Below are 23,444 nucleotides of genomic sequence, written 5' to 3'. Positions count from 1 at the left end.
CCTGATAAGGCATTCTTATCTCTTTAGTCATTAAGTTTAGTCATTTTTCACGGATAATTACAATAACAATTAAGCTAAGTAGATCATATTGTCAATACGTTTATGTACGTAAGGTGTAGTACGTTTCGTAAACAGCTCTTGATAAAATTAATTGATAAAACTAGTTGTAAACAAAAAAATGTTGAATGACTAAATATGCACTAACATTCTCGTGCCTTCTGTGGCGAGGAATTTTTCAAGTAAATATATTTTTGCCTCGTCGGATTCAATATTTAATGCAGGAAGAGTGATGCGCAATCTTGATTGCTCGTCAATTAATACGAGAATGAAATGAGACACAAGACGAAAAAAGATTCGAATCATCGAACAGTAGTTACGCAAAAATGATTAAATTAATTATTAAAATAATTTCCATTATATTTCTTAAATTTACATTACATTTTTTTTAATATTTTGTGTAATTTGAGTATAACATATAATTTATTTCAATATTTATTGTATATTGTAATGCAATAAAACTTTTATTTTTTTATTTCACTTACGACTAATTTTAAAGTTTTTAAACAACTGTAAAATCTTATTCTACGTTAGACTATATAAAATGTATTTTCTAATGTTTTATATTTTCTTTTTTATTAAACATGTAAGTTAATAATTTTTTTACAGCTTCTTCTGAATGTCAGAAATATTTCAAATGGAGAATAATATTGTTTACGATGTATTGTTATAATAAAATATTTAATTGCTCTGTACTGTTAACTTTTTTCGTATCCCTAATCAATTATCATAAATATCGATGCTCTAAATTAATTCACAGAACCATATCGATGATGAGTCCTGATTCTGTGAATTAATTCTCATTGCATACGTACTTAACATTTAGATGTTGATATTAAATTAAATTATTATTTATAATTTATATGACAACTCGTTGACTTGTGACGTCATATCGAAAGAAGTCGCAGCAAGTTTTTCTGACGTAAGTAAATGTATGAGTCGTGGGAAAAACTTATACCGGTATGAATCGATGACGTTAGATTTCCGCCATTCATATTTATCATATTTTCATATTTATCATATAAAAAATTTTCTTTAACCTGTAAAATGTTTAAGAGGTATCTGAAACGATTTTCACTTGAAAATACGTTAAAGTATTGTATTGCATTGCAGAGTTCATATAAACAATGCGAATATCATATTCTATATTATTTAAAATTTTCTAAATAATTATTTTATGTGTATACAAAGATGATTAGACAAAACTGAAATTATAACCGCAATAGAAAATCACTAATCAAATAAGTAATATAAAAAATCATTATCTAAAACTGTTTATATTGCATCTATAATAAAATTTATTGCTAAAATTAAATTAATGCATTCAATATTATCATAATCGTCAATATTTAATAAAAAGATCTGCTAAATAATGACTGCTGAATGATGACTAAAGAATTTCAAAGCTTATGTATTTTCTTAATAACTATTTTTGTTGAGAGAGTAAAATACAAAAAAATAAAGCATTGCATGAGAAAATGTCTAATTAAATATGATAAATATAATAAATTTTAAGAATATATTGAGAACCACTGCGTCAAATGTAAGTTCAATTGCCTTAAATAAATACATTGCATTATGCAATTATATGAATGTGTCATGAAATCTCGTGACTGGTCCCAGTCACGGGATAGACATTACTTTTCGCACTCCGCGCCAGCAATGAGATTTCAAGGTAATCTCTTGTTTTGCGGCATTTTAATCGGTCACGTGTTTTCAGTTGATCTACCAATCTGATAACACGCTGGTGCCAAAGAGCTTTGCGGTTCGACAATAAATCCATATTAAATCGATTCATATAGAGATATGAAAATGTTAGACATTATGAATATGAAATAACACACCAATTTCTATGGATATCTTCTTTCGACTCTTTCGTTTATTTCTCATATTTTTGGATATAAATTCTCCGTCATTACATAAAAATGTGTAATATTTTAGCTTAGTTTTTTTTTCAAATTTTCGAAGAAAAAAAGAGCTAGAAAGAAAAGAGAAAGAAAAAATTAAAAATAGAGTAAATAAAATTATTTACTAAAGAATTATAAAATATAAAAAAAAAGTAGTTTTCTAATATTTAAAGACTGTTAAGCTGAATTATTTTTACAAACACAACTTTACAACTTTTGACAGTAACTATACTACAGTTTTACTAGTAATACTTTATTTTCAATACTAAAACTCTTATCTATCTGCAGCTTCAGTTTTAATATTTAAAAAAGCTTTATTTCCGTTCTACGTTTCTCTTGGTTTATTAAGTAAGGAGAGACTGCTTTTCTGTAACTAAATGAATAAACAGTATTACATATTAAAAAATACTTTTCTCTCAATATAATTCATCATATTTCTACAAATTCGAATTAATTTACGCAATCAGTGACCTGTTGATTTTTAATTAATCGAATTTTATGATGCATCCTGATACCGTTTAGTAAAGTAGAAAAATTGACGTAACTAATGTCTAAGTGAAAGCACGTGCTACAAATTTTGCACATAAACAGCGATTAGGCCGGGGTCACCTTGGAATTTAATACGTCATAATATATGACCTCACAAGAGGATATATTTCAACAATAATTAACGGGAGGGACATAATTATTATTTACAAATCAAACAGCGACATTTATTCGCACAGCTCCTGCAGATTCTTAATAGCCTTTAAGAATAAGTACTTTTATCGCGATGGCTTTCGCGAGATCCTCTCACTCGGGATTGATCTACTGAACTATCGAACTTCTATCTCGATCGGCACGTCGTCGAGATACTGCCTCTTAAAATCAACATACAACTCGTGTTTTCTTACAACATACAAGTTTAACGTAATACGTTTAGTAAGTACGCGATAGCGAGACTTCATACATATTTGATAATTGCAACCTTGAATTTGAAATACTGATTTCTGTGGTATATTCTCATTTACACGCTACAAGAACAACTTGTGACCGCAAGATTGCCTAATGTGACGCAAAAATCAACGTCATTCATTGAATGAATTTTCCGGATGTAAAACAAAAGCTGCTATAAAAACGTGTGAACCATTGGCGTTCCGTTTGACTGTTTTTTCAGCTTCGCGATTGACTAATTAAGCGTTGCGCCTAATTAACGTGTATTTTTATTGTCTTACATCGTCCTCATTTTTAATAAACGTGTCAGGACGGAAATACGAATCATTCGTTCGGCGGGAAATTCCCGCGGGAAATTACAACGTGTGAGAACTCAAAAACCGAAGGGGATAGTAAAGGAAGGCAGTAATGATCGTGACCGAAGATATGACGCGTGGCGTGTTATGGATTTAACGTTTGTATATCAATCGCAAAAATTATCGTGCAAATGTCGAGCCTTATTAATATTTTTTAAATATATAATAGCTTAATTCTATATAATGGCAATGATGTATTTTGATTATCTCCGTGTTCACTTTTACAATTAACGCAAAATTATCGTGGTGCAAATAATCTTCTAATAATATTTTTGACATCCAATTTGTATACGTTATTTTTTTAGAACGTCACTTTAGTTAGATAAATGTACTTCTTCTATAATTGATTTTGTGATTATCGTTTTAGTGAAAATGTTGTTGTGCAAGTAAATTCTCATTAATATATATTCGATATGTAATAAACTATGGATGCGTGTTTGTGCAATCAGTTTATAGACTTTTTCTACACTTTTAAATCAAAACCAATCGACAGTTGAACGGTTAGTAGTTTTACTAATAAATTTACGTTACATCAGATGTTCAGGATAATTATTCACGTGATCGAACATTCATTATTAATAGTTTTAAGTCCCAATATCTATCACAATAATTAATCATATAAATAAGGTGGATTTTTATTGCGAATTAATGCTGAAAGATCTAACGATACTATAAAGTCTCTGGAATGTTGTATTTATATACTTTATGCGAGAAATACGAAGATGTTAAAGCGTTGAACAATAATAATCGCAGTAATAGTCGGTCAGAAATTGTTAATGCTTTTCTTCATAGACATAATCTCGTTAAAATTACATCCTTAATTATTTGAAAAATTATTAAATTCTATATTAAATACATGATGACGTTTATTTAATCTTTTTTTAAAGATTACACTTGACAAATAATAAAATAAAAAGCGATATTAAAATAAACAATAGAAAAACAGATATATTATGAACGTGTGCATTGTGACGAATAAAAAACATTTGGCCAATAAAATATAATAATAAGCTCTAATATAATAATTAAATAATACATAGCGATCATTAAATAATCTCGAGTTTATATTAAAAATCTACATATAATTATTATAAAGAAACTTAATTACTAAAAATAATTACTATAAAAACATGAGAAAATTATTTTATTTTATTCACACAAAATTCTTTCAACATTAATAATATAAAATAGAGTGGCATTATCGACTAAAACCATTTACAAAGAACTTATTTTGGTATGATTTTTAGGTAAATTGTCATGGATTTTTATACCTATATTTGAAAAGTTCGAAGATAAAAGATTTAAAAGTTAAATTAAAAGAGTACGGTTAGTGATCGAGTAACATATTGTTCCCGAATCGAAAATAGAGATTGCCGCTAAAAATCAAAATTTTTCAAAGATGAAATAAATGGACAAAATCTCGCTTTCATTTGATTGGCTAATAGACAACTTGTATTGACCTCGAATTGAAATTATCGAAAGCACATAACAAATTCCCCGAAAGCTAAATAGAAGCGCTGTCAATAAAGAAAAAATATCACATGACAAATTTTCCGAAAACTATACATTGAAACAGGAGCGTTACTAAAATATATTATACTGGAGAGAAAAACGAATTTTAAATAAAATAAAATGGTTTCTCATAATTATTGCAGTTAAAATAAAATTAATTTTATATATATTTAATTGTCGGTACAAATGAGTATCATAGGAATACAAAAGAGAATGTGAATAAAATGATATAATGGTACTTTACATATAAAAATTTTTAATGAATTTATGTGAAGCTCTCGCATTCTTAAGAAAACTAATTTAAAAAAGATCAGTTTTGCTTTAGCTCGAAACTTACCTGGTAAAACTTGAGTTATCACAAAGTTGGGCCAGTTCAATACGGTGCGTTATTCTAGAAATTTGATTTCGGACGTTTCGTCATAGAAGAAACAGCTTGGAATGGGATGCATTTACGTCACTTGGGAATTCCACTATGTACACAGCGGGCATTTAACTTTTCGATCAGATACGAAACCGTTCACTCTCGGGATCATACCGACAACTGATGTTTGTTTACAATTTATATTGTAACATCGTACTTATACCTATCTGATATGCTCAATCATCTGATATGCTATCTTATATGCTCAACCCCCATTTAACTGTGTTAATATAGCAGAATAAAGTAACTTCTTAAAAAAACCGCTTTCTCTATTTTCACTCTTAATATTATATTATACAAACCCGAATTCTCTCATAAATCGTGAGCGCATAAGATGAAAATGTGAATCTTTGAATTTATTCAGTACTACAACCGTTTATTGAGCTCAGTGAGCTCTTGCATTTGATTAGCATATTCCGTTAGATCTAAAAATATAAACCAAACAGATGCAAGAGCACTCAGTGAGTGATTGTAGTTACTTAATGTATCCATTGAAACAAATAAATTGCCATGATAGAATGAATTTAAAAATTACAAAGAGACGAAATATTTCAATTCTTTATCATGTCTAATAATGGTTAAAATGTTCTCGTTGTTTTATTAGTTCTATAATAATAATTGTTGTCAGTTGAAATTATTTTAATAATAAAATAATTAAAAAGTTAAATATTTTAATTACATTTAGATAAATCACCAAAACCAAAAATTTAGATATTTTAATTAATAATAATATTAATCATAGCAAAAAATGTATACAATTACAATTATAGAACTGCACATAAATTTGTTATAAAAAGATAAACTAAAAAGATTATTAATCAAATTTTCTTCATTACACGTTTGCATTATGTTGTCACATTTTTACGCCTCCTTTAATTCTTTTCAATCTGAACTCAATATGATTCTTTAAAATATTTACTCAAATATTTGTTAATCAAATCATAAAAATGTACAAAAAACAATGAGCATTAGGAGTCAGCGCTGAAAATCAATTGCGCAAAAAAAAAAATCGAATATTTGTAATGGGATCAAACTCGTGTCGTTTCACACGTACTTGATCTATGCGAGCAGTTACGGGAATTTCGCGAAAGTGTTGGCATTCATATTTTCTGGCACGAGTTTACGTTTCCCTCCTCACAGAATCTTTTTGACGTGTCCATGCAGTTACGAATACGATTGACATTAATCCGTCTTGTAAAAGAGATATAACTTCTATTTTGTAAGTCTTGGGAAATAGTAAACGCTATCAATTACGCATGCAATATGCGTAATTTTTCCTTATTAATATATTACAGGACTTTCCTTATGCTCTGAGTAAGAATTGCTTTTAGAGGACAGTGAATAAAGGAAATATGTAATGGATACATGGAACACCTGCAAGGTAAAAGTTCTGTGTAAAAACATATCGGAATGTAAAACAAGATTAATACAGTGATAGGAAGCACATTTGAATATTTAGATTCAATCGTATTAGCTATCTTAGATGCTAATACTCATTGTTTGCTTAACGGAATTAATCATGAACTGATCAACCGACAAATGATATAAAAGAGAAATATTTTTGCAGATTTAGCAAAAAAAATAATCGCATCAGTAAATATTATTAATTCATTTTTAATTCAATACATATAAAAATCCGAAATTCTTTGAGAGATGATTAAAATATATCGTTTCATCTTCCTTGAAAATCATGATTAATTCCGAAAAAAAAAAAAAAAAAAATTAAAAATTAGCAGAAAAATCATACAAATTTAAATTATTCCGGATAAATTTTGAAAAATAGTGCTACTGCTCTCAAATCTTGTACAAAGTAATTCTTAATTATATGTCATTTTATGTTTCTTAAATCTCTTTCTTAATTCACACACCTCATGAACAGTATTACATATAATTAAGAATTATCTTGTAAACTAATATTTTTTTAACCTTTATCTATTTCTCTGATTTTATGTGTTCGTTATAAGCTATTGACGAACATAGATTTCCTAGTATATAGATATGTATATATATAAATAAAATAAACACAAAAAGTTTTATGTGAAAATATAACATGTACTTATATGATCACTATGTTACAATATATATGTATAAATAGCTTATTAATAATTTTCATTATTTTGCGTATTACATATTTATCATTATATAATATCAGACCTCTTGATGCATCAAGATTTTGATTTAATCTTTTAACCGCCATGTATATTCATTAACTTCATTATATTGCTATTCCCTATTGCTCATAATTAACAAATGAGCATTATGCAAGTGCTTTTATGCACAGCGGTAAAATTATTTAAGAACTGCCATTGGCTTTGGCGACTTCATACATCGCGTTCGAGTTTTATTCCTCGCAACGCAGTGTGTGTCTTAATAATAACATCATAAGTGCTTATGTACATGTGAATCATTCACCTTTACATGTTTCACCCTGTACAATTCAAAATCTTCAATGTAAAGTTAATAAAAAAGATGTTCCAAAACGTTATGTACAAATTTCCAGGATTACTCCGAATTATAAGGATTTCTGGAACAACCTGCATTAGAATGAGGACGTTGATATCAAGTTTACAAAATTCTATCGCATTACAAAAATTATTCTTAATATCAAGATGATCAAGGCCTTAATCAATGGCCTCAAAATAAAATTCAACTTCTATAAAATAATTATCTAACACGAAATCCTTACATGCAAAACATAATTGAGTAATATCTTTTTCTAAAACTTGGTCTTAAATAATCTGAAATAATCTATTTGGTATGTAAAATAGTGAAGTGGACAGCCTTATTTTGGAGTTTCATGAAGCACCTTTAAGAGATTGTGCAAGCGCTCTGCGGCGATGTATCCTCCGTGACGTTGAGATTATTATTATAACTTCCATGAAATACTGACTCCTCGACGGTCAAGAGTGATTCGTGCGAGCGTTCCTCTTCGAGCGGAGCTGTATTGGAAGCATGACTGATCGAAGAGTGTCTCGAACGGGAGAGAGTACCGCGCTGGTTGCTACTAGCGGATGGAGCCGGACTTGGAGAAGGACTTTCTGGTATTTGTTCTTGTTCCTGTTGTTGCTTGATTATTATCAGTCGATTTAATAACAATATCTGACTTTGGATGTTTGACATAAAAGGACGGTATCCTAAACTGAAATCGAAATGTTAAAAATCAGAATCAATATTTATAATTCAATATTATATAATTAAATTGTAAAAATTATAATAAATTTAACAGTAAGATTAAATAAATACCGCAATTAAAATTTAAACTTTATAAGTCACTTATTTAAATAAAAAAATATCTTCGCAAAAAATAAATAAACTTCGAGCTTATTAAAGCAAATAGTTAGTTTTAATTTTCAACATTAAAAAAAAATTGTAATATATACACATTGTGAAGACATATATGTGATAATATATGCATACCATTCCGAATGAGACCATTTGGTTAAAGTAAGCAATCCATCTCTTAGATTAATTATAGAATCGAAAGTTTGCATTGGTGCATGTGCCGTTCTGACAGTTCTAGCCATGGCCGCTGCATCTCGAAGGACGGTAGCTACAACCGCAGCCCATCCTAGACAACTGCCTTCAAGAAACAACTGTAATAAATACCTATAAAAATATAAAAATAAAGTTAATAAAAATATATATAAGACATAAAATAATAATTTTTTAATAACAATAAATTAAACAAGACAGTTTAACTTATATATTATAGATAAATCAAATAAGTAAGAGAGCGCAAATGAGATGATAATTGTAGTTCTTAATGTTAAAAAATATTCGTACCTGAGCTGTACTTCCGCTCGACCAATTGGTGCGGAAGTCGAGGCTGGATTGATTTCTGTAGGTCCCACTGACTCCGGTGAGACCCAGCACACAGAGCCAACCACAGATTCTGCATCGTCTCTCCAGATAGTACTAGTATCACTAAGAACACTATTGGCATCTGAAATTATAAATCAAATGCAAAAAATTATTAGTGTACAACAATCTTCCGTTATTTACAAAAATATACATCTTCTTAAAAAAATTTTTGTATAAATTTGAAGTACTTCAAATAAAGAATATTACGTACCATTTATCAGATTCGGCGTTAATTTGGCTTCCGCGGTTGGAAATTGCGTTTCTAAGCTAGCGACGGGTGAGACCAATGTTGTATACGGTGGCCTACCACTTGGAAGACTAGTATATCCACTGTCAGGTACGTCGACGATCAAGTTCGGAGATAAGGTTTCGTCATCGGATATTATGGAGTGTAAAGAAGTGAGGCTAGATCTCCGAAATTTCTGCAGCGTTGGCAACGAAAGTGTCGGGTATGGAAATGCAAAGTCTTCATGGACTGCTTTTAACGTGCCTACATAATCATCGATTCTTGCTGCTCTATCACGCTCTCGAGCAAACCACGTCACTAAATGGAAGTCAAGACGTGCCGCAAATCTACCTAAATCGATCAAACGGCGAGCTGACAGTAGCCGTCGGGCATGACGTTGCAAGATCACATCAATGAAAAATTCTTCTGCCGATCCTTCCCTAGAAAATTATAAATTTGATTATAGTTCAACAACAAAAGAAAATATTTCTGAAAGAAATAATAATTTATACTATGTAAATTAAATTTTATAAATGTCTCTAACTAAATATCACATAACTTTATATACTATTTACTTTGAAATGCAAAAAAAAAAAGAAATATGAGATACTCACTTGTTTTCAGTTTTCTCGCTAGATTTTGCTGTTGGAACTGATTTCTTTCGTCTCATAACAACGTTACGGGTTTTTTCTAGCATAGAAGATGGCGCGACGTCTTTCTCAGATTGCACTTTAGGCGTAACTGTGGTACTATAACTGCGGCTTCTTGAAACTTGCATAGTACCCAAGACTAAAGCCAGATCGTCTTCATGCGGAGAAAGAGGAGGTGTCTGGGGAGGACCTACCAGTTTTGCACTACCACTCCACGATGTACGTGGTGACTCCACGTCATTTGGATCTGAATTTATATAAAAAAATGTAACGTTAATTTTCAAAAAATGGAAAGTTACTAGTTACTGATTTTTAAAACGACTCGTTACCATTACTTAAAAAGTTAACATTACTCAAAATGATCTGAGTTAAATCATATTTATAAAAATGTATAAGATTATTTACCGATTGCTCTAAGGAATCTCACAAGATCCCTCGATAATTCCCATCTGCCTTGTTCTAGTGCAGCATCTAACAGTAACGTGGCGTGCTGCCTACTAACGGAGGATGGCTCTAAATTTTGTAGAATAATTAAATAGCTAGCGGCGGTATCGAGCTGCTGACGTTGTAAACAATCTTGCAGTAGCTTCTTCGGTGGACCGGCTACGGAGAATAGATACGGCCAAAGTGCGATTTCGGTCTTGCGAGCGCATTGCACGACGGCTCTGGCCCAAACACCGGGAAATTCGCGGATGAATTCCACGACGGACGGTAACTGAGCATCTGGAATAGGATCCTTGCTCGTCGCTTCCTCCTCGAGAACCTCGTGAAGCAACAATTCCAACGAATGCGGGAAATACGGTAACGCGGAGCACGAACGCGCTATTTCCCACGCGTGATAACCCAAGTTCCGATGTATCAATTGACGTAGAATCTGATGTAAATACACTTGACTCTAAAATATAAAACCATTATAGATTTAAGTAACTAGAGATAAAAATAAATTTTTTAAATTTTATATTAAAAGAAAATTAAATTAATACCGTAAGCTCCAATAAATTGAAGGGCAGTGAAAAAGGCGAATTAGTGTCCGACGTGAACAACACAGTATCGTTTTCGGCCCCCAGTAGAATCGCGTCTTCGAAGAGTATTGCCAATGGGTAAATGCGCAAGTGAAATGGTAGCATTATTCGCTTACTCATAAAAGCATGCGCTTTCTCTTGATGATTACGGAATAGAGGCAACCAAACTCGCATGCCGTGAGCCCCACAGAACAGCCACAAAGCCTCGGTTAAATGCGGCTTATCCCTTCTTGAACGTGATGGAACCCAAACATTCTCGACGTAGGATGCTAATACTGTTGGTGCGCCGCATGTGAAGAGAGTCTCTGAATTGTCGATAGAATGTTCACGTTGAACCATGAGAAGACGTCCGGAGACATTTAACAGGAGACTCTCAGGATGAGGATGACTACCAGCAGTCTCCGCGCGAATCGATGTCAAAGTGGCGCTAACTACGCAAGCGGGATGTACGCACAGTCCACTAATGTCCACTGTTTGTATCCTCGTTAACTCGATACTACCGGCTTCTAAAATTATAACACGATCATTTCATTGAATGAAGATTGATCGAAATTTTTCAAAATCAATTTTAAATGAAAAAGCCTTATACTTACCCACACCATTTTGCAACACCATATCATAGATAATAATTTGAGCATTGGCACAGAAAGTTAAAAGTCTATCTTTCGTCGTATTCAGTAATAGCACCTGCGAGGGCATCCTGACACTTTTGACATAATTATTATCAAGTCGAGTATCGCGTGGGTAAATTCTAATCTCGTCTTTATCGTCTAATATAGAATAACTGCTAGCTATGAGATATCCTTTATGCCATAGCAATCCTCCAGTTACTATAAAGTCTCGCTCTTGACTTTCATTACCGAATAACTTCCATTTTCTTGAAGGTAAGGAATAATGTGCTAATCCTGTTCGACCGGCCACTGCAAGGCTCAAACCTTCGCTGTCTATTGCAGTATACTGTAAACATAAATACACATATATGTGAATTAACACATGGTAATAAAAAAAGCTCTTTAAAATCTTTTTCATTAATGTTATGTATTATATTTAACGAAATTATTTATAACATTACACGATTAATACTACATATCATATAAAATAATAAAGTTAAATAATATAGAAATTGTTGGTTTACTGTATGTTTTCTTCAAATATAATAATATTGTTATATTATTATACTTATAAATATTATACATACTCGAATTGGCCAATTGGAACCGCTGTATGCAGTCGGAATAGGCACAACGAGCCATTGTTTGCAGCCGGCAAGTGTCTGAAGCATACTGTCGTTGGGCATTTCGGCAGCAAGATGAAAACCCGAAGCGGTCGAAGATAATCCGGCTCCTAAATTTAAATATAACCTATCCTCGCCTTGAAGATACAGATGTCCGTGATGGCCCATGCACGGGTTGATAGTCAGAGGACTTTTAGCGAAATCCAATTGAATAAGAGAGCGACTTAAATTAGTGCTTTTATTGCCGTTTTCGTTAGTCACTAAAGATCCTGGAGATTCTCGCAGCATCCATAGCTGGTAGCCCTCCGCAGACCATTCCATCGTATGGATATGTAGAGGATTATCATGCGTCAGATCTACGCGTAGGCCGTAGTCCCATTTCAAGCTACAGAGCAACAGAGCACCAAAGGTACTCCACAGTGCTAAACCGCCACCTTCCCAAGCGAGAGCGATTGCACAACTGTCGGGTGTCCATCTGAGACACTTAACGCTACCCGGTCGACCTGGATAATCTTTGGAAGATAGACTCAAAGTATGCGACATCTCTAAACCACCAGTTGTCTCATCAACATAATATACAACACCTTCGGAACTGCAAATTAAAATATTTATAATTAAAAGCTAACTAATTAGAGAGAATATTACAAATTCAACAACGACATTATGAAATTAACTTACTTTTGTCTACCAATGGCAATTAGTCGATATTTATGATTAACAGCAGCGCAAGTAGCATCGTCTACATCCTGAGCCCAGATTCCTTGTACTTGATTAGGATCAAATTTCAAAGATTGAGCAGTGAGAAATGCAGCTTTGCCATTATTCAACACAATAGCAAAGCCTCCAACGAGAGGTGAATATTCAATATCAGTAACATAAATGTTATTCTCTGTAAGTGGTACAGCCACTGTGGAAATTTGTTGATCAATACTGAATGGTATACGTCTCAAATCTAAAGAATAGTCGCGATTCATGGTACCGTCCCATTTATGACGTACCACATGGCTAGTTTTGGTTGCTACCATAAGCTCATCTCGTATACAAACTAACGAACTGATCCCACCGTCGATCCAAGCCGACTTTTCCTACAAAATAAACAAGAGAAAATTAAATTACTGTAGTCAGTCCTGATGAACCTAATGATTTAATAAGTTAATCAGTTAACAAATAATTCACAATTGATTTTTATTTTAAATTTTTCACGTCACGTTCGACAATGAGGAATTATCACAAAACTTACGAAACTCAAGACGAGAGATGGAATGACTTCTTTGATAAATAATTCCGCACTATCCCGTTTCAAACTAGTAACTGGTGAATCTCGTTGTTCGTAAAGTCCCCGACCCTCCGCACTGTTGTCTGTAAGTTTGTAAAACAGCAGGTAGCTATCTGATGTCGCGATAACCAACATACTCGAGTCTGGTCTCCATTGCACCAAAACGTTCTCACCATGTTGCCACAAAGAATTCGCAGACCGTCTGCTAAATACAATTGGTACACAAGGCTGCAATATATATAAATTGTATTTTAGAAATTATTAAATACAAAAACATCCAAGGAAATTACAAGAGAATATATGCAGTTTAATATATGCAATAGATTTAATCATATAAGATATGAAGTGAATATACAGAATGTTTTCCAAGAAACAGATGACACAGTGAAACATTTTATCTTTGCATTATTATCTTTATATTAACAAACAATAAGGATGTTGTGCTTCACTGTACTCATCTGTTTCTTGCTGAAAAATACAGTCTTAATGAAGTCTATGTATATATTATAACATTTTGCTTATTAGATAGATTTTATTATGACTGTGTTAGTATCACTTGGAGATTTAAATCCATGACTTGACTAAAATCTGTACAGCACAATCATTTCAGCAATATTGCAGTAATATCGCAATGTTGCAGCAATATTGATGCAAGCCGTGCAAGCTTCTGTATCGTATGGGAAAGCAGATTCTTGGCCTAAATTACGTGCCTTGCAATACCAGATGACAAGAGAGTCCGCGGTGAGAACGGCGAACATAATTTTGTCTCTGTTGCACACCACCGCGTTTATTTTGCCCTGCTCGCAAGTATTGAGAACCCGCGGCCATCCTACGGGGAAAAACATGTTTTCTGCGAAAGAGCGTCCCGTCACTCATCACCAGATTTCCTTCATGTTTCGCCTACGTCTCTCCTCGATTCCGTGAATTTGACAAGTAAACAGTTCCTAACCTCGACATAGCGAAACTCGTATCAGCTCGGTGGCAAATGGCAAATATGGCAATTGCAGCATGGCGACTCGAGTAGATCAAGTAGATGCACGTTGCAACGTGATGCAACGTTATCGGCGGGTCGATCCCTTGCAGCCGCGTTTCCTGTACCTTCCATTAGTATCTTTTCTCTCTTTGTTGTTTCTCCCCGTCATCGCCAATGCCCAGAGATCGTATACTTTTCATAAATACTTCGGCACGTTAAGTGGCTTCTGAGTTTTATTATGATGAGTGCTCAATGTTTATGTATTATGACCGATTGTTGATGCTGGCTGCATTTGCAGTCTTGTTCATTCTGACGTAACGCGACTCAATTTTGTAACTCACGGTACAAGAGATATTTTGCGACAAACGAAATTCTTGAAAGCGCAATAAATTTTGGGCTGCGCCAAAATTTTTACCTGGTTGCAGTTTCTTGGTTTTGTCAATCTTTGTATATTAAAATCCTCAAAACTATTCCTAAATTTTCCAAAATTGACAAGTACACATCTAGTATGTAGCAAAAAAAGAATAAAATGAGGTGACATCAACTAAAACTCCAAGATTGTTCATTATTTCTCTTTTGTTAATAATATTAATACATTAGTAAAACATATCAATGCATGCCTATAATTAATGCAATTTTATATATTTGAATATTTATACATCGAGCATACATAGTTCAATTAAATGAAAAAGAAAAAATAGCGAAATTGATTTGGCGATATTTTTCGCATTTAACGATATTCTATTATTTAATACACATTAAATATATATGTAATCGCAATTTATTTAGAGACAATAGAATGTAGTGGATAGTATCTAAATCTCGACAAACAGAAATTAATGTTGCAAATGTAAATAGAAAATACATGTTGCTATTAAATATATTGCTAATTATTAATTGTTAACAACTCTGAACGTTTATTTCTGCAGTGCTAAACTTCGCGTTTTTTTTTTTATGAATATGAAATATTTCATGTTTTCGTAAGAATTGCAACAGAATAAACTGATTAGTTTTGCAATAATTACATTAATTTTTATTTGCATAAACTATGATTTAAAAAATCCGCTTCTGTCAATTCTCTCTCAAGCTGCGAGTCTCATACATACCATTAAATTGCGTTTACGTATATTTTATGCGTTTTCCGAGTCTTCATGAAATTTCTGATGTAGCATCCGGACAGGTTACAAAGGAAGACAAGGAGTCGGGTTTGCATACTGGTGATAGTGAATCACCGACGTCTCGTTTCCGCAGCTTCTTTATTTTCGCTCTTACTCGTCATCGCTGGTATTTATATGTATGTACAGAAAACCGTTAACCAATGTCGTTTGTAGAAAAATCGTGGGGGGATAAAAGGTATCGAGTTATTGTAAAAGTCATCTTGCACTTCTTGTTAGACGTTAGTTGATAAAAGGAATAATTCGTAGAAAAGGTTTCTTCGTCGAAGATATTTTGGTTTGTCTTACCTATAACTGAATGGAAAGATAATTAGAGGAAACAACAGATCCCATATTCCAAGGAAATCTATCTGTCAACGTTTACTACTGTTGTTCTCTAGTTTCACGTTCTTGAATTAATAATCTGAACGATTAATATAAAAAAGCTACCAAGAAGACAAAATAATACGGACATCGCAACGATATATATTATATTTTATCTGGTTAGATCGTATAGCTACCGTAGATGTGAGAGCGATAAAAATGAGGAATTATTTTGTTCAAAAGGATGATGAATTTGACAAGTTACTAATAAAGTAACAATATCAACGAAGAGTAATAATGACATGTTTCTCTTCGAAATATCGGATATATACAGAATTTATTTCCGTATAGTAATTAGAAAATATAATTAAGCCGCGCTAAATTATGTTGATGTTCGTTATGAAGTAGTTGGTAGGTGTACGTTGTTTGCGATAGCTCGCGCGAAGTTCGCTCTTCCTCCTTGCGGACTCCCACGAGACGAAAATATATATCATCGGCCAGAGATAAACATTCCGTATTCTTTCCTGCGAAATTCCTTACGATGAAAAAAATGACGGAGCCATTTCGACAAGCGAAATGTCCGCGCGCCGAGGAAGCGCGGCAGCGCAATCTTGCATGCACGAGGAGCCAATCTGCGCGATTGGATCGTCGTTCTCTCATTTCCGATCGTAGCTCGCGATAAAGTCCTCACGAGAAACCCCGTTGTAGACAATGTTGTCAAGTTCGTCTCTCGCGAGTCATACAAAGGAGGATGAGTTACGTCGGCTGATGTACGCCGTCGTTCGCCCGGTGGCATATTCGCACGGAAACTATCGATGTATGCACGGAAACTATTACAATAGTTATTTCTTCTTCTGGGCTTTCTCAGCGGCCTTGGTGACTTTGCCCGCCTGATCCTTAAAGGTGACGGCCTTGATGACGCCAACAGCTACTGTCTGACGCATGTCACGAACAGCGAAACGTCCCAAGGGTGGGAACTCCTGGAAAGCCTCAACACACATGGGCTTGCTGGGTACCAGGACGACAATGGCAGCGTCACCAGACTTGATGGCCTTCGGGTTTTCTTCAGTGGTTTTGCCAGTACGGCGATCGCACTTCTCCTTAATTTCAGCGAACTTGCAGGCGATGTGAGCAGTATGGCAATCCAATACAGGTGTGTATCCGTTGCTGATTTGACCAGGATGATTGAGCACGATGACCTGTATGAAATAATTACATTAATTATATGTTCAGAAATAATATCATACAATGTTTTAAAGTTAATAGCATTTAATTTTAATATTAAACATTAAGACACTCAGACGTATTCGACCATCATTAGCAAACTTCTGGTGAAAACCGCGAATGAGATAATTAATTTTTCATCATAGTGTCAAAAAGATTAATAAAACGAGAATTAAGTATAATAAGTTTACCTGTGCGGTAAAGTCAGCAGCACCCTTGGGTGGGTTGTTCTTGGAATCTCCAGCGACGTATCCACGACGCAATTCTTTAACAGACACGTTCTTGACGTTGAAACCAACGTTGTCGCCGGGCACAGCCTCCTGCAAAGCTTCGTGGTGCATTTCAACGGACTTAACTTCAGTCGTCAATCCAGCGGGTGCAAAGGTAACGACCATACCAGGTTTCAGTACACCAGTCTCAACACGACCGACGGGTACTGTTCCAATACCACCAATCTTGTACACGTCCTGCACAATCATAAAAAAAATTATTATTCTGCTTCAATAAAGTTAATCATGCATTCTATGTTTCAATGAATCAGACGAATCTTGGCCATCAATGGATTAAAAATCCTATGGTGAAAACCGCGAATGAGATAATTAATTTTTCATCATCGAAGACTAATAAAACAAGTGCAATGAATAAAATTACATAAGTATCGCATCATGTAAATTATTCGCACTAAAATTAAGAATTGCGTGATTAAAATATCGATGTTACCTGAAGGGGAAGACGAAGGGCCTTGTCAGTTGGCCTAGTGGGTGGCAGGATGGCATCCAAAGCTTCAATGAGACATTTACCTTCGGCTTTGCCTTCCTTACGCTCTACAGCCCATCCCTTAAACCAGGGCATCTTGGCGGATACCTCCAACATATTGTCTCCGTGCCAGCCGGAGATTGGCACGAATGCAACAGCGGCTGGATTGTAACCGATCTTTTTAATGTAGGACGACACTTCCTTTTTAATTTCCTCGAATCGAGTCTCGGAATACGGGGGCTCGGTGGAATCCATTTTGTTAACTCCGACAATCAACTGCTTGACACCAAGGGTGAACGCGAGAAGAGCGTGCTCGCGAGTCTGTCCATTCTTTGAAATTCCAGCCTCAAATTCACCAGTACCAGCAGCGACGATCAATACGGCACAATCAGCCTGCGAGGTACCAGTGATCATGTTTTTGATAAAATCTCTGTGTCCAGGAGCGTCGATAATCGTCACATAATATTTAGAGGTTTCAAACTTCCACAAGGCAATATCAATAGTAATACCACGCTCACGTTCGGCCTTAAGTTTGTCGAGTACCCAGGCATATTTGAAGGAACCTTTGCCCATCTAAAAAGTAATAATCTGATTAGATTCATTCCATCACACAGATCTTTTTAAGTGTCTTTTATTGTTATTTATGAGTTTTAACAAATCTCAATATTATTGATAAAAACTTTAGCTGCAATTTTGCGCTCGCGGGCATCAATTATTTTTGTTTAACGTTTGATAAACAAGGAAAAATGATTCTAAGGATATTATGAGCGCCAAATAGAACGCAGCCTTTGATGAAATGACTTTCAGACATTTTCGGCCGTCAACGGACTCAAAGATAATCCTCACGTGAAAACCGCGAACGAGGGAAAAATATATCATCATTGTCACAAGTTCATTGTTACACAAATGGTGTTTTTAAGATCAATGCATCATCATTTTCACAACAAGTCTATTGTTATACAAAACGTGTTTTTAAAATCTTTCTATACTAGTGTAAAGATAGCCATATTTGTAAAAATTGATCAACCACAGTTGAATATCTTTCTCATATTTGACTGTAATTGGTCAATTCTTACAACTACATTTATGCAATTATAGAATATTTTGTCTAAAAATTATTGAACATCACCTCCTGGGCTTCTTTCTCGAACTTTTCAATAGTACGCTTGTCGATACCACCGCATTTGTAGATCAAATGACCAGTGGTGGTCGACTTGCCAGAATCGACGTGTCCAATAACGACGATATTAATGTGAATCTTCTCCTTGCCCATTTTTGTAGTTTTAGGAGAGTTCTTCTAGTACTCTGAGAACAAAAATGCAGGAGTTAGAAAATATAGTTGGGTAAAATTCAGGCTTTCAATTGTATTATAATGGAACAAATAGATTCTGGTATCCTTGAGACTTGTCTCATTTTTCAAATAGTAATAATTTGAAATAATTTAATGTTCAGAATTTTATTTCTTGATTATAAACTTGATAAATTCTAATAATAATAACAATAATAACAATAATAAACTAAATTTTCTAAGTAACAAGAAAACTTTAGTAGATCCAGTGAGCCCATATGTTCCTTTAGTATATCAAAAATGTGTTTTTGTTACGAGTTAATTCGCAACAATTTAATTCGCGCATTGGAGACCATCCGATTATCTGTACCGAGTTAATTGATCATCGCGTCGCAATATGAAATCGAACGTCTGGAGCGAGCGAAGCTCCGAGAGGAATTTTTGCGAAATTCGAGCGTTGGGATTTCCCTCCGTCCCAATCTTGCGCCGATCTCGCGTTGCGCTAAATGGTGCAATCGCTTTTCTAGGCGCTTCTCGAGCGCGCGCGGAAGGCTCGAATGCGGGGCATTCGGGACGTCGCAGCGGTCTTTGTCCGCCGTCCACGTGGCCGAACGTGAATATTCGAGAATGGCAGACGGCCGCCATTTTGTAAGTGACGACGAGAAGGAGCGGCGCGCTGTTGCCACGATTGACGCTCAGCACCACGCACGATGCCACGTTATTACGGGTTCTCTTTTTTTTCTTTCTTTCTTTCTTTCTCTCCTCGCGAAACTCCCGCATTCGGATGGACCGAGAAAGATTCGCGCTTTGCTGAAAGGTGAACGTGGATCAGATGGCCAAATGTCGCCTCCTTCGCGGTCCAGCCAGCCAGCACGCGGTGATTCGCCGAAGGCGCGTGGAAAATTACGGAGGCCCCCCCAAGAGCCTCGGGATGCCAATTACAGTCTGCGATCTTTGCAAACGCGTTGAAACGTGACGGAATTGCTGATATGTCGCGATTTTTACGAAATCAACCGTTATCGTTTCGCAGAATCGTTCTTTCTCGGCGATCGACGGCAGTTCAGATAACGCCCAGTTTTTTTTCTCCGCGCGCCGATCACCTCGCGAGACTCGGCCAAACGGAGGGTTCCTCTTCCCGTGCGATCCCACCGACTTGACTTTCTGCGCGAAATGCAGACGCACGCGAATCTCATTTGTGGATTCCCATCCCTGGATTTTTAACTCTGTAACGGAAAACGGATACAGAATTTCGCTTCGCGACCCGGCCCTTCGGAGCCACGCCGTGCCGGCAACGTTATCTTTTCCCCCATGGAATCGATTTCCAGTGCTATATAACCTGAAAGAATAGGTTGAAGGCACTCTTATCGCCATCAGGCGATACACGACAAAAAAGAAATCAATTTCCATCACATTCTAGAAGTCTAGGTGCAAGGTCGTCGCGTTGCACACGGCCTCTGGGCGGACTCACGATTCTCGGGAGAAAAAAGAGAGAGAGGAGGGAGAGAAGAGAGAAGAGAAAGAGGAGAGCACCTTTAACCTCGCGTTTCCGGTTTTCCGACTCCGCGGTTACTCGCACGCATCCTGCCGCGAGCACCGCGATTTTTCGGGCCGCGTCGAGCGAGAATCGCGATACCGCTTCTACCGCGTGGTGAATCGCTCTCCTCAATGGAGAGGAACGAGCGTATTCGCGCATCCAGTCGCGGAATTCCAGCGCTCTGACAAGCCGCACGGCCGCCATAGTGTATCCGGTGCGCTCCTCTCGCGATTTCGGACGCGCGTCCGCCGCCGGCTCGCGACCGGTGTTTTCCTTCCCGTTCACCCGCTCGTCCGTGATCTTATCCTCGCGACCGACGACGATCCCTCCGCGAAACGACGCCCGTTCATCGACACGCCGATACGTACATGGGAGATCCCAACAGCCGGCAGGAACGGATGGAAGAAGGCACGACCAAACCGGCCATGCGGCACTTTACCGCGGCTCGGCGAGAGAATCGTTCGGACGGAATTTTCACGGACGATCATAACGGAATCGCGAAACTATACGCACAGCACAACACGCGGTGTCCTCGGCCGTCGTTCTATTCCATACCTGTTGTACGATGTCGTATCCTCGGATAAGATTTGTTGGATAGCTCTACCGGCGTACGAATAACGAACAACCACTCACCTTCAGATGCCACGACAGAAAGAGATCGTGTTCACAATGCTCGAATATGACATGCGCAGATGCGCATACGGCGTTTCGGGAGTAGCCTCGAGCCCAGGCGTCGGTCGCGACGGTGACGCTGGCGCCGCGCCGTCGCTCGCAGCGCCGCGGGACGTTGTCTCGCGATGCATTTTATTACGACACGATGAACGCGAATTCATGGCGGGAGATTCGCGATTTCCGTTTTTCTTACTAATTTCTAATGTTTTCTTTCAATTTTCGATGGGAATCGGCGATTTCCCTTACTCCGCCCGGAGGCGATTTGTCGTCAAACGCGTCTGGATTCGAGACTATCGATCGAGCAGCGCGCATGCGCGCGTTCGCACGCATACACATGGACGACGTCGGGACACCTCGTGTGTGCACGCGCGCTTCTAGGATAATACGTGCGTGTGTGCGTGCGCGTGACGAAATAGAGAGAGAAAGAGAAGAAGTAAAGGAGGAGAGAGACAGACGAGAGGATGCGTGCGAGGGAGCGAGACAACGCGTTGCAATCGGATATGCATTTATGCATCCATGCGCAACGTTTGATCGTGACTGTTGCGAACCCGCTGTGTCGAAGCGAGGCACTTTTTAACAACGAGCTCTTCCTCGTGGTCCACGAGCGGAGTCCGGAGCACTCCGATGATGGTGGAAGTATAAAAGGTGTGCTCTTGCGCATTTTGAATATAAGAAGAGCGATATTCAGAAGCCGCCATGGTGCCGCGGTTATTTGAAGTTGGCGCTATGTAATTATGACATTATGTTGAGTTTTTTCCTTTGGAAATCGAAAAAATGTAAATTTCTGCATCCTTTTTTTTGAAAACTATTTGTACACGTTTTTACTTGACACGTATACTCATATCCGTAATATGTCACTTCAAAGTTACTGCGATATAAATAATGGCCGTGTCTGATTATACGCAGAATGGTACGAAATTCGTCTCGAAAACGAACATTTCTTTTATACTTCCACCATGATACTTCTAATTACAGGCTGATCCGAACGAAGAACGCACTTTGACGTATTGTAGCATGCGATTCTAGAACGTTCTTGCGTTGCATTTCACAACGTTGAATATTACACGTTGATTATCATTGCAAATTAAGAGTGACTTTGATCAAACTCCGATCAGCATAATCGGGCATCAAGTCAATTAGAAAAAAAAATAGTTTTATTGAAGTATCTAAAAATTTACCTATATAAGATACAGAGCTGAAAATAATTTTGTTAAATTATTCAAATAATTAAATTGGACGCTCGTGTTGCTAGAATATCAAAACTTTTTGCAGCGTTGCTTATGCTTGAGCTACCTATCTAATTATTTTGATACAATCAAATTATTTTCAGCTCCGTATCTAGTTAAATTTTTAGATACTTCAACATCGTTTTTTTCATGTAGAATTGTTTGGAGTAAAATTTCTAAACTACAAAATGTATATTGAAAACAAAATTACTTAAATATGGTTGGAAATTTACTGGAAATTGTAAATTTCCAATCACATTTAAATAATTTTCCGGTCATAAACATGTAATTTCCATGTAAAATTACATGAATTTTTTTCAGTGTATATTACAATTACTATATCATATTAAGTAAAATTTTATTCAGAAAAGAATGTAGCTTTTCGAAATATAGCCTAACTATATGAAATATATTCTGTCCCCAATCTAATCTTTCTTTCAGTGTACGTGTTTCCAGCAATTAATTATTTTATCCATGTTAATGAAACAGTATAGAGCCGGTATTCATAATTGATTCTTATATTTAAGATTATCTTAAAATATCATAAGTCAATTACAAAACAATAGCATCTTAAGACATTACTTAAGATACTAATACTATTAAGATGGTTTTGAAATAAGAACTATAAATACCGACCTTTGTGATTGGCTTATAATATTTTAGAATCGTACTTAAAATAATCTTAAATATAAGAATTAACTATAAATATACCAGCCTAGGTATTGTTTAATAAGTTGATGAAATAGTTTAGGTGTTGCTTGATAAAGTTTCGGAGTTTGATCGGAGCCGTTCTCGTAATAGTTTTGTTACCTTTTTTTGGTACCTGAGCGATAAGATT

The 23,444-nt window shown here is 35.7% G+C and overlaps 2 protein-coding genes across 2 annotated transcripts; both read right to left on the bottom strand.

The window, feature by feature from the left end:
- Nucleotides 1–7,918: 7,918 nt before the first annotated feature.
- Nucleotides 7,919–14,780, bottom strand: LOC108750587 (guanine nucleotide exchange factor subunit Rich). The gene is made up of 12 exons (XM_018490117.1): nucleotides 14,166–14,780; nucleotides 13,420–13,683; nucleotides 12,858–13,264; nucleotides 12,144–12,771; nucleotides 11,539–11,902; nucleotides 10,907–11,451; nucleotides 10,329–10,818; nucleotides 9,888–10,170; nucleotides 9,259–9,713; nucleotides 8,970–9,129; nucleotides 8,604–8,792; nucleotides 7,919–8,325 (listed from the first exon to the last, which is right to left on the bottom strand). Exons 1-12 carry the CDS (start codon nucleotides 14,298–14,300, stop codon nucleotides 7,995–7,997), a joined length of 4,251 nt encoding a protein of 1,416 aa, XP_018345619.1. The 5' UTR covers nucleotides 14,301–14,780; the 3' UTR covers nucleotides 7,919–7,994.
- Nucleotides 14,781–15,667: 887 nt separating this feature from the next.
- LOC108750588 (elongation factor 1-alpha) lies at nucleotides 15,668–21,363 on the bottom strand. Its single transcript, XM_018490118.1, has 5 exons — nucleotides 21,264–21,363; nucleotides 19,016–19,191; nucleotides 17,851–18,459; nucleotides 17,322–17,597; nucleotides 15,668–17,105 (listed from the first exon to the last, which is right to left on the bottom strand). The coding sequence occupies exons 2-5, from the start codon at nucleotides 19,157–19,159 to the stop codon at nucleotides 16,749–16,751; spliced, it is 1,386 nt and encodes a 461-aa protein (XP_018345620.1). The 5' UTR covers nucleotides 19,160–19,191; nucleotides 21,264–21,363; the 3' UTR covers nucleotides 15,668–16,748.
- Between the last annotated feature and the right edge of the window lie 2,081 nt (nucleotides 21,364–23,444).

Source organism: Trachymyrmex septentrionalis, unplaced genomic scaffold, assembly GCF_001594115.1.
Source record: "Trachymyrmex septentrionalis isolate Tsep2-gDNA-1 unplaced genomic scaffold, Tsep1.0 scaffold37, whole genome shotgun sequence".
Classification (NCBI taxonomy): Eukaryota; Metazoa; Arthropoda; class Insecta; order Hymenoptera; family Formicidae; genus Trachymyrmex; species Trachymyrmex septentrionalis.
This window is presented reverse-complemented; position numbering and strand designations above follow the sequence as displayed.

Excerpts from the sequence above, each read along its gene's own strand:
- LOC108750587 (XM_018490117.1), bottom strand. The coding sequence starts at position 14,300 with ATGTTTTTCCCCGTAGGATGGCCGCGGGTTCTCAATACTTGCGAGCAG. Across the intron at positions 13,265-13,419 it reads CATCTCTCGTCTTGAGTTTC|GAAAAGTCGGCTTGGATCGA; the intron begins GTAAGTTTTGTG and ends TTTATTTTGTAG. Across the intron at positions 11,903-12,143 it reads GTTCCAATTGGCCAATTCGA|TATACTGCAATAGACAGCGA; the intron begins GTATGTATAATA and ends TTATGTTTACAG.
- LOC108750588 (XM_018490118.1), bottom strand. The coding sequence starts at position 19,159 with ATGGGCAAGGAGAAGATTCACATTAATATCGTCGTTATTGGACACGTC. Across the intron at positions 18,460-19,015 it reads TCGAGAAAGAAGCCCAGGAG|ATGGGCAAAGGTTCCTTCAA; the intron begins GTGATGTTCAAT and ends ATTACTTTTTAG. Across the intron at positions 17,106-17,321 it reads CTGCTGACTTTACCGCACAG|GTCATCGTGCTCAATCATCC; the intron begins GTAAACTTATTA and ends TATTTCATACAG.